The 11287-nt window shown below is 39.9% G+C and overlaps 1 protein-coding gene across 3 annotated transcripts in view; it reads left to right on the top strand.

Moving 5' to 3' along the window:
* Positions 1-11287, top strand: part of FANCB (FA complementation group B) — a 44739-nt gene that overhangs the window by 22702 nt on the left and 10750 nt on the right. For 2 of the 3 annotated variants that reach the window (XM_063448999.1, XM_063448990.1), the window contains 3 exons: positions 1074-1240; positions 5218-5660; positions 7400-7643. In XM_063448999.1, coding sequence (XP_063305069.1) covers positions 1074-1240; positions 5218-5660; positions 7400-7643 — 854 coding nt within the window. The remainder of the gene's footprint in view (positions 1-1073; positions 1241-5217; positions 5661-7399; positions 7644-11287) is intronic. The other variant, XM_063449008.1, reaches the window with a different exon arrangement.

Here is an 11287-nt window from a genome sequence, read left to right as displayed (position 1 = left end):
CAAAAATAAAGAATTAAAAAAAAAAAAAAAAAAATAATATGATGTTGATGGTAGCTGGAAGAATCATATAAATATGATTATGGCTATTTTATGTAGCTATTAGGACTGTTTTTTTTTTTTTTATATAGCATGTTAAAGAAAATACACATTTTTATGTAAGTAGAAATGATTTCCTATTTTGTTTTTTTTCAGTCTTTGTACCATTATTCAGATGATAAAAATTCAGAAAGTCCTTTGCAAAGCAGAATTAGTTGTTCACCAGTGAATACGACACTGTTTTAATTATCAGTAGAAAAAAAACTAATCTAAACTTAATCCCTTCACCGACTATCCCAGAATAGTGCTCATCAAAGCTATACCTTCTCAGTGTAAAGCTCTGTTGTGATCTTGGTCTGCTTCTAGCACAGAATTGGTTCATACGGTGATGCAGTAACTGCTTCAGATTTTTTGTTAAAAAAAGGCATGCTAAAACTCATAATGTGTAAGAATGTCTTTAGTAGTTCGGCTGCCTGGCGTCCCGGCGTCCTGTTGTTGAGTCAAACTCATGCTTTTTGTCTCTGCATGGAGTAATCCCATGTATTATTACCTGTTCATTACAGGGAATAATTACACATATTATGTCCCTGTCTGTGCAGTACAGCATTTGGAACCATGATCTGCTTGTTGATATACATGACAAAAGCAGGTTTTAAGAGTTAAAACAGTATCTTGTTTTGCAGAGTAGGAGTGTCACAAGCATTACATTTTCTGCTCTCAGATATATAAGACTTTATAGACTGTGCTCTACTCGGGATGCAGCCATGACACCTATTGTTTACTATGCCTAATACTTGCAGTTATGGCTGTTTATGTGACGTTATCATGTGAAGTATTAATCATACACGGATCGTAATTAGCATGTGTAACATGTAGCTTTGGGGTTCCTGGTTTAAAGACTAGCGGCAATGTTACAAAGTTTTAAATGAGCCATATGTATTAGCCTGATTTCTTTCAGGTAACATATAACAGATATACTAGTTTACAGGTTATCCATTTTTCTGTATTTTTTTATTTTCCCCTTTGTTCTTTTTCAGGAGGGTCTGACTTCTCTTTGGGATGACTCTGACAACTGCCCAGACTCTCCATCTTCCGATTCATGCACCTCGCTATCGATTCCCGACTGTTTTGTTGAGAAAGTCTGGTACCGTGTGATTGACGACCTCTTGGTTGTTGGTGTGAAGCTGAGTAATTCTGTATATTCGTGAGTAAGCAATATAGCAAATAATCATCTTTAAATTTACACAGATATCACTTAAAATAAAATGTGTCTTGCATGACTTCATGACAAATACCTGGGCAGCTTTACTTTATATTCTGTATTAGAAAATTGGCTTCAATAGTTAGATATGATAATATTGTAGTACAATTTGGCTGTTTGTTTATTGACCAAAGCGTCACAACTCTGCCAGGTACATTCACTGTCTGGTTTAAAATCAGAGCTGCTTTAATAATTAGTGCTAGAAGTGCTGAAGGAGACTAATGCTTAGAAGAAATGATGTGTATAGGGTGCTAAATGGTATAATGCTAATACCCAATTAGGGGTACATATGCTGACCATTGCTATCACACAAACATTTTTATTAGTACAAAATTGCTGAAGATGTACTTATACAGTGAATCACATAAACATTAAAACATCAATACAGTGTTTCTCATAAATATCATGCCACTTCAGAGTGTCTACAATATATAAATATATAGGCAAATTATATATATATATATACACCCTCTAAACCCTCATGTGGAGACCACACCTCCAATGCTGATATACTGTTGGCAATAGTGTTTCTGTCATCTCTCTTAAGAATTAAAAGTGAAGCTACTAATAATAGGGGTGCACCGAAATGAAAATTCCGGGCCGAAACCGAAAATTCAGGATGCCCTTGGCCGAAAACCGAAACCGAAAATTACTTTCTTTCCCCAAATGATTTTGTTGCGAACCGTTTCACTCACAAGGGGATAAAAACCGTTTAGACGATAATCCCCTTTCCCATAGACACGCAGCTACTGCAAGCACCAATCTCCCGAACTGCAAACTGTACGAATCTTCCAACTCCCGAACTGGAAACACACGAACCCTGGAATAGCTGAACAAGAAAAGCATACAATCCGCTTACACTCCTGGCAGTCAGCATACAATCCAATTCCCCCAATAACGAGACGACACTTCGTTTTGAGGGTCAAGCAGAATCTGAGGTGGTGGCACACTCAGCCTGGTTTTTATTGCAGTTGTTACAAATACAGGTCCGCCAACAGGGAGTTATAAAACAACCACTCACACATCAGTTACATCCCACATATTCCCTCCCCTTATCCTGAGAGGAAACTCAATTATACATACAGTTAAAACATACTTTCTACCCAACTTTCATAACTCTAAAACCATACATCACATTCACATAAAAATACATATCCACAATCAATCCATTCAGGGGAACAACATATAAAAAAAATGGCATGAATCAGACCAGGGGTTCAAAAATTAGTAAAGTATCTTTTAAAACCCCTGCCAGCATGGCTTTCCGACTCAGACCGGTTTTACAGAGCCCTCTCTCCTGGAGAAGTAATCCAATTACCTCCCAGGACAGAGATAGACTCCATTGAGCACATGGGGACACAAAGACAGTAAAACACTTTAAAATACATAAAGTCACTTTTTACACATAACACACAGACATTTCACATATCCCCAGATAGCTGGAATCTGAGCGCACAAAACTACCGAATAGCGCGCAGATCCTATTCACACAGTTCAATTGCCATGGAGCCGAAGTCTTTAACTACACGAATGGGCTCCATGGCATAGCTATCTGGGTTAACACATTCACATAAAGTCTGGTCCATAGTCCAAAGGCAAGAGGCGGGCAAGCAGCCCCCTCCAAGGACACGTGGGGAGGTCCGTTTCGCCACAGATTTTAAAAAAGTTTTTTTTTTTCATATAATTTTTTAATATTAGACTTTTTAATGAATTTAATCTAATATGAAAAACTTCCCTTTTCTTTTAGTGGTCCCCCCCGCTTAATGTTCCTCTCTCCCCCCTCTAGTGTTCCTCTCCCCTCCCTCTTTTTTAGTGTTCTTTCCCCCCTCCTCTCCAGTTCCATAGTGTTCTTTTCTCCCCTCCCCTGTCCCAGTGTTTTTCATCCATCCCATAGTGTTCTTCCCCCCTCTCCTGTCCCATAGTGTTCTTCCCCCCCTCTCCTGTCCCATAGTGTTCTTCCCCCCCTCTCCTGTCCCATAGTGTTCTTCCCCCCCTCTCCTGTCCCATAGTGTTCTTCCCCCCTCTCCTGTCCCATAGTGTTCTTCTCCCCTCTCCTGTCCCATAGTGTTCTTCCCCCCTCTCCTGTCCCATAGTGTTCTTCCCCCCTCTCCTGTCCCATAGTGTTCTTCCCCCCTCTCCTGTCCCATAGTGTTCTTCCCCCCTCTCCTGTCCCATAGTGTTCTTCCCCCCTCTCCTGTCCCATAGTGTTCTTCCCCCCCGCCTGTCCTATAGTATTCTCCCTCCCTCCCTCCCCTGTCCTATTTCTTCCCCCCTCCCCTTCCTATAGTATTCTTCCTCCCTCCCCTGTCCTATAGTATTCTCCCCTGTCCTATAGTATTCTCCCCTGTCCTATAGTATTCTCCCCTGTATTCTTTCCCACTCCCCTGTCCCATAGTGTTCTCCCCCCCCTCGCCTGTCCTACAGTATTCTCCCTCCCCTCCCCTATAGTATTCTCTCCTGTCCTATAGTATTCTCCCCTCTCCTATAGTATTCTCCCCTCTCCTATAGTATTCTTCCCCCCTCCCCTGTCCCTTAGTGTTCTCTCCCCCTCCCCTGCCCTATATTGTTCTTCCCACCTAAACTGTCCCATAGTGTTCTTTTCCTAAACTGTCCCATAGTGTTCTTTTCCTAAACTGTCCCATAGTGTTCTTTTCCTAAACTGTCCCATAGTGTTCTTTTCCTAAACTGTCCCATAGTGTTCTTTTCCTAAACTGTCCCATAGTGTTCTTTTCCTAAACTGTCCCATAGTGTTCTTTTCCTAAACTGTCCCATAGTGTTCTTTTCCTAAACTGTCCCATAGTGTTCTTTTCCTAAACTGTCCCATAGTGTTCTTTTCCTAAACTGTCCCATAGTGTTCTTTCCCATATATACATTTTTCCTTTTTTTTTGGAAATTTGACCAGTTTTCGGCCGAAATGGGATAGGCCCATTTTCACCCGAAATTTCGGTGCACCCCTAAATCATATTACTATTGCCTTTATCACGTTGTAAAATAACTTCTATAGTTATCATACGTTATCTTTTCCTTATTTGTTTTGCATAATATATTGTACTGAGCTCATGCAAGTATATGTATATCCTTACTTGGAGTCTGACAGAACAGAGTAAATGCATCATCAAAAGCTATCTTCTAACCTGGTGATAGAACAGACTCTTAACTGGGGCCTGAGTGGCCTGGTTTGTTAATCAATAACCTTGTTAACAATCTGCCAATGTTTAGCTGGTTATTTAATCCTAGGGCACCTTTGAGCACCATGACCACTATAGCTTATTATAATGGTCATAGGTGCTATCCCTTGTTCTTTTTTTGTCCAACCAATTTGCAGTAGTTTCACAAAACCTGAGCTAGCCCGCTTACTCTTAACCATATTGATAATGCAGAAGTACAGTTCTCCATTGTCGTGGGTTATTTTTTTGAGACCCGTTTGTATATGTTTGCACTCGATAATGTGGAAGTAAAGATTCAGTATTAATATTTTCGACAGAGGAGAGGACGGCTATGGGTGCAGGAGAGAGCTGCTGACCATGGACTTATGGCAAAATAATCACTACAATGAACTTTAGTTGTTGTGGTTGTTTAAATACTTTGCTTGCCCTTATTCAGTTCATTGAACATGCTCCCTAAGCAGCATGACACTTACTCAAGCCTTATTTAAGTTCTTCCTTTTTTCTGTGTTTTAATACAATGCAGACATTTCAACTCTTTATATTGTATGCAACTGTAAATGATAATCTCTTCCTCTTGCTTATGGGAAAAATGAACACGTGATTATCTATTAAATTATATTAAATTGTTGTGCTCGTATTTGTGTATGACCGTGTATGTATACATCTGTTTCGATTCGTAGACGTTTTTATGCATTTATACCGTACTGAAAAATGTAGGCTTGTTTACAGCACAGTAATGTTGTTTTTCTTCAGGTCACTGAGCAACGTAGGCTTATCACTTATAATGGATCAAGAAATAGCTTCAATCTCCCCAGTTACAAAGTGTCAAACCAATGTGCTAAAATTGCCCATCAACGCTTCTCAGGTTTTCGCCAACCAGAAAGAACCTTTGGCAAAAAAACAAAGACTCGACGACTTCATCAAGGACAGTCTTCCAGGGGATTTCTTAAGAAGACCATGTTCTCCGTCCTATCAAAATTATTTGGAGCGCACAGTAACTGCTGTCACCGAGCTGTCTCCACTGTTGCCATTTAATAACATTAGTTGTGTGTTGCTTCTACATGCCAGAAGGAAAAATCAACCTGACTGTTTACTAAGAAGTGAGAAGCTGATTGTACCATGTGGTAAAATCTCTCTAAGCCTGGAAGATATTTTAAAAGAGAACTATACAGTAAATTTATTTGAACACTGTCAAGGTAAATTCACAAGATTCAGTAAGGTACATCTCTAAATTATTCAATGCAGATGAAATACAAAAGAAAAGAGTTTAAAAGTTAAGGACTGCCAAACAAAACTTTCTTACATAAACTTATTCATTGTACTATGATGTAATTCCATTCATTATTAGGGCACTGAATCTTAGATTTTGCACAAAACCTCTATTTGAATAAGGGAGAACATTATCAAATAGAATCTCAAATCTGTAATTTAAGAAAAAGCAGACCTAGTGCAATAATAAGCATAACAGTGTTCTCTGAAATTATGTCCCTGTTCCCTTTTCACGTTGACCCTTTGTAAGAAGGCAAAGGCAAACCCTTCTAAAACATTTTGATTCCTTACAGTTTGGGGACACCAGGGCACTCCTGCCACCATAACCACTACAGTGCACTGTATGTTATGGCTATATTCCTTTAAGTAATTTCTGTGAGTTCCTTTGAAACGCGTTTTTTCTGTGCTTTCTCTTGAATATTGCAATGGCTAATTGGTTCTACAATTTCCTAAAAGTATTTTAGTTTACTGAATGTAATGATGTCATACTTTTGATACCTCTTTATGTAGGTATATACCGTTTTGTAATGTATATATTTTATAATCTACATATACTAAAACCTGTTTTTATTGTAGAGGTATCAGGCAGGTATGCGACTGTCATTAGTTATGCAACATACCCACTAAAAATCCGTTTTAATAATCATGTTGCCCCAGTGTTTTTGGGCAGACTGTGTGGGAACAGTGTGACACAAATCGGGGCTCTACCATAGACTACCTGCTCCCCATTGATATGGTCTCTCTCTCTCTCTCTCTCTCTCTCTCTCTCTCTATATATATATATATATATATATATATAGAGAGAGAGAGAGATGTATGTATGTGTGTGTGTGTATATATATATATATATTTGTATTTTATTTTACCCAGCGGTACTTTATATGTAATTGGATGCAGAAAAAGTAGGTTTGCGCACACGCTGGATAGATACAAACAGCCTTCATAGGGCATTTTTTCATAACATACAAAATAAGAGTAGAACTAGGAGCACTCACAATCGTATGAGCCTTATTAGTTGGCTCTGAACTGTAGTAGCGTGTAAGAAACTCCAGTAAAGTAGCTGTGGTAGAGATGACGGTCCCCCAGCGACGAGCATTTCTTCTTTTAGATGAAAATTCAGGAACCGAAATAGGTATAAAGGTAACTCTTTCTTTATTATGAAATAAAAATTTATATAAAAAGTAGCACAACGCGTTTCGACCACTCTCTTGGTTGAAACGCGTTGTGCTATTTTCTATATAATTTTTTAAAAGAGAGGGGAACCCTGGGCTCAAAGGTAAATAACATCAACCAAAAACCATATAAAATAGTAGAATAAAGTAGAATAACAAGATAGAATCAACTATGAAAATAACCAAAGCATATAAAAGGCAATTAAAGACAGATAATGCTAAGGGTAAAAATTCTGGTACTTATCTTGAATGTGGAGCAGCAAAGAGAGAAGAAGCTTTAGAGGCGGTGTTTGCTGTTATACTGGGACTTGGATGGGGATTGGCTGGTGTCTCACTGTATATGTTCTATTTGTGTTATTTGCTGCTATTGGTGGACAGTAAAGAAAGAGTTAAGCAATATGAGCCTCCATGTCTTGACATAAAATTAATGTGAAAGTTCCATTATTATCATAATTCTCCTTTTTTATTTTTGTTTTTCTCCTGATGTCTTCTAGGCGGTTGCAGCCTGGAAGATGTTTTTGCAGTTTTATCTGCATTTCAGAAATGTTCGTTTCATCTCTTATCTCCTGACTACACATTGAAATCAGTACAAGGCTGGTTAATTGGACAGATGCAAGGGGAACCAGTAGAGCACATCCCTGATATCATATGCAGCCGTAAACCGGGAAACAATCAGGGTACGCTCTTCATATGGAATTCTAAGAATCCATTTGAGGGAACACTTACTGTGCTTTACAGGTAAAACACGTGCAATTTTTTTATTGTAGTAGTAGTATTGTTTTAGTTATACCTCCACAAAACAGTGTGGTTTTTATCACTAAAATTGCTTAAGTAGTCCACATTCATGTGACTATGATAAAAAGCAGAAAATGCTTATTGTCAACAAATCCTTTATCTAGGGAGTTCCTGTCCACATAACTCAAAGCTTATTTTTCAGCAAGTCGTCCCACAATACCAAATTCTTAAAGAAAAGCTTTAAAGCCATTCTACTAGAATCCTATGTAAGCCAAAGGTGGGATTTGTTGCTAGTGGAACATTCATTCCACTAGTACTAGTGGGACATTCATTCCGCTAGTAACAAATATTTCCAAACAGGTACTTCGGATATTAACCATATTTTATTCCTAAACACCATTAACTTGGCATTGAAGTTAGCAGAGATTTTTGTGCATCAGGTTGAGAAGAAGTCGGGGGCGTGGCCGACCGCTGAGCTGAATGGACGCACACTAGCATAGCTCCGGCGGACCCAGATTCCAATCCACACTAATCGGAGACAAAAATACAAACATGGGCAACCACAAGAAGCAGGGTCCTTCTCATGGACACACAGGGAAAACCCCTACCACCAAATCGGGAGCGTTGACCCGATATTTTAAAGAAAACTCGAACCGCGAGGATGAGGCCGCGACCACGACTAACGTAATGGCGGAAAACGATCAGCAACCCGCTAGTCCCTCAGCATCAGAAATCTCACACACCTCGGCAGATATAACATATGAGGCTGATATAAAAACCATCCTTAAAAACTTACCTTCCAAAAACGATCTGTACAACATGCAACACGATCTTCAAAACTCGATGGGTAAGCTGGAGGCCACATTCCACAAAAAAATGGAGGCGATAGGCTCGGAAGTCCGCCAGTTAAACCTCAGAGTGTCAGACCTGGAGGAAGAAAGGGACACCACACAAGCCCTAATCACAAATATATCAACAACGCTTAATTCTCATGCCTTTAACATGGCGGCCACACAAAGGCACATAGACGACTTGGACAACCGAGGGAGGAGAAATAACCTGCGAATTAGAGGCCTGCCAGAATCCCAAGGTGAGAGCTTAGACTCCATATTAAATGAGCTTTTTGATCTCATTTTAGGGGAACAACAGGATAACAATATCCTACTTGACAGAGCCCACCGCTCACTACGCCCCAGAGGCCTGTCTACCGACACCCCAAGAGACACAATATGCCGATTACATTACTTCTCCACTAAAGAGAATATACTCAAAGCTCTTAGGGAAACCTCACAGCCCTTACTATTCCACTGCAACCCAGTACAAATCTTCCCAGACCTCTCTCGATACACTCTACAAGCACGTAGAGCTCTGAAACCTGTCACTGAACACTTAAGAAACAGAAACATCAGATATCGCTGGGGTTTCCCATTTGCCTTAATTGTCAATAATAAAGGCACATTACTATCGATATCCTCTATCCTAGACGTTCCCCCGTTCCTTCAAGCACTAGACTTACCACACACCACGGTAATGGATTGGAATGGGCTACAGTTCCAGCACGAATCAACCAGCCTTCCACAGAGACAAAGATGGGTTACACCTGCTAAAAAACGACGAAACGACCATAGATTTGTCTCACCACAACAGTCATCAAGAATTTCCTCAGACATCGCGGATCAACAGATCCTACAATCTCCGGAATGATAGGAAGCCCCAAAGCCTCACTTTTTCCCAAACTTTTTGCTTCCATGTTTCAATTACTACAGGGACTAACTAGAGGACAAATACACCAAGGGCGGAAGACAACCATCACCATCAATATCCAGAACATTGACTATAACTACTCCTGATATCTTCTCATTAAAGTATCCCAGACTGCTTTACAGATGGTAGCTTCGGCCTGTTGGGACGATCAGTATCGGTTAAGACTCACACGAACCAAGCAGACTATATCAACCGGACGCAATGCATTCGCCTGAATTCAATTCAACCCATCAGATAACCACACGTAATTCCTAACATTATATTCCTCCCACAGGTGTACCACTCATGTTAAGCTTTGTTAGATATTTTGATCTGCACCCTCGGGTGAAGGGAATATATAAGTTTAGACTATGGCACTAAGATACACAGATACTGTCAATGTTCACTGTAATCTCAATGGGACAAATATGTTAATGTTATTGATGTATTATACCACCTACCTACATAAATATCCGCTTAACTTCCGCTATCCTCCAATCCCTTTCCCCCTCCTTCCTCCCCCCCCCCTCTCCCCCCCCCCCCTCTCCTTCCCTCCTCCCATTTCCCCCCCCCCCTTTCCCCTCCACGTTGCCCTAAACATCCTACAATTCTAAGACTTTCGTCTTTAATTACTTTCCCACCTGTTGTATCACTATAGATACCTCTAGTTTCTGCCCTCTCATTAAGTTCATCAAATGTCTCAAAAATTATTTAAATTAATTGGTAATATAGGATTGCAGATCTGGGACCCTTGCTTATGCCACAAGGTTCTCCCCAAATTTCTTAGGTATCTATCGCTGTGTCCAGATAGATCACCTAAACTCTCGCTAATTGAGAGATACCCCTTCAGAAGGGGCTGTTGTATAAATCTATAGTTGTTATAACCTTTCTTTTGTATTTTATGTTATTTTAGTTCATCTCATTTTAATAGTATAACCGACTACACCTCACTCTGTTATAATTACAGGAAAACGCGCTTTTGAAAAGGAAATTGTTAGTGATTGCTAATAATAAATTGAGTTAAGGGAAGCCTAATTTACAATCTCTTCAACAAATACCCAAGGTCAGGACCACAGGCATTATCTCCCTCCCCACCTGTATAATAGGATCTGTGTTTTACAAATCATATCACAACACAGTCCATTCAAGTAACAATGAACTCAATAACATTATTAACACAAAATGCCAAAGGGCTGAACACCCCAGAAAAAAGATCTCTTGCTCTGTCAGATTTTAGCAGACAGAAAGCCGATATAGTTTTCGTCCAAGAGACACACTTACGTAAAGGTACACAAATCAAACTACGAAGTAAAGAGTACCCACAAGGCCACTATAGCCACTACTCTGAATCCAAATCAAGGGGGGTTGCAATCTTGATTGGCAGAAATACTCCATTTACCCTCCAGGACCAACTCACTGATGACTCCGGTAGATTTTTATGCTTGAAAGGGAAATTGGGCCCCACCTTAGTAACACTGGTCAATCTATACGCACCTAACAAAAAACAAAATCAGTTCATGGGAAAAATCCTACATAAACTTTCAGACTTCCATGAAGGTATACTAATAATTGGTGGAGACATTAACATCTCCCTAGACGGAAATTTAGACTCCACCGCAAAATTAAACCCACAAATGACGCAAATTAGAAGCAAGATAAACTCTACACTCCTTACAGCACAACTTTATGACTGCTGGAGAGCAATAAATCCTACACGAAAAGATTTCTCATTTTACTCCACACCCTCAGGCACATACTCTCGGATCGACACGATCTTCCTCCAACATAGATATCTACCCCTAGTTACAGCGGCGTCCTACGGCCCAATTACTTGGTCAGACCATGCACCAATGACATTGGAGTTAAACATACCAGTAATGCCCCAACCATCCACACAATGGAAT

The sequence above is a fragment of the Pelobates fuscus genome, chromosome 1 (assembly GCF_036172605.1).
Source record: "Pelobates fuscus isolate aPelFus1 chromosome 1, aPelFus1.pri, whole genome shotgun sequence".
In the NCBI taxonomy this organism is placed as follows: Eukaryota; Metazoa; Chordata; class Amphibia; order Anura; family Pelobatidae; genus Pelobates; species Pelobates fuscus.
This window is presented reverse-complemented; position numbering and strand designations above follow the sequence as displayed.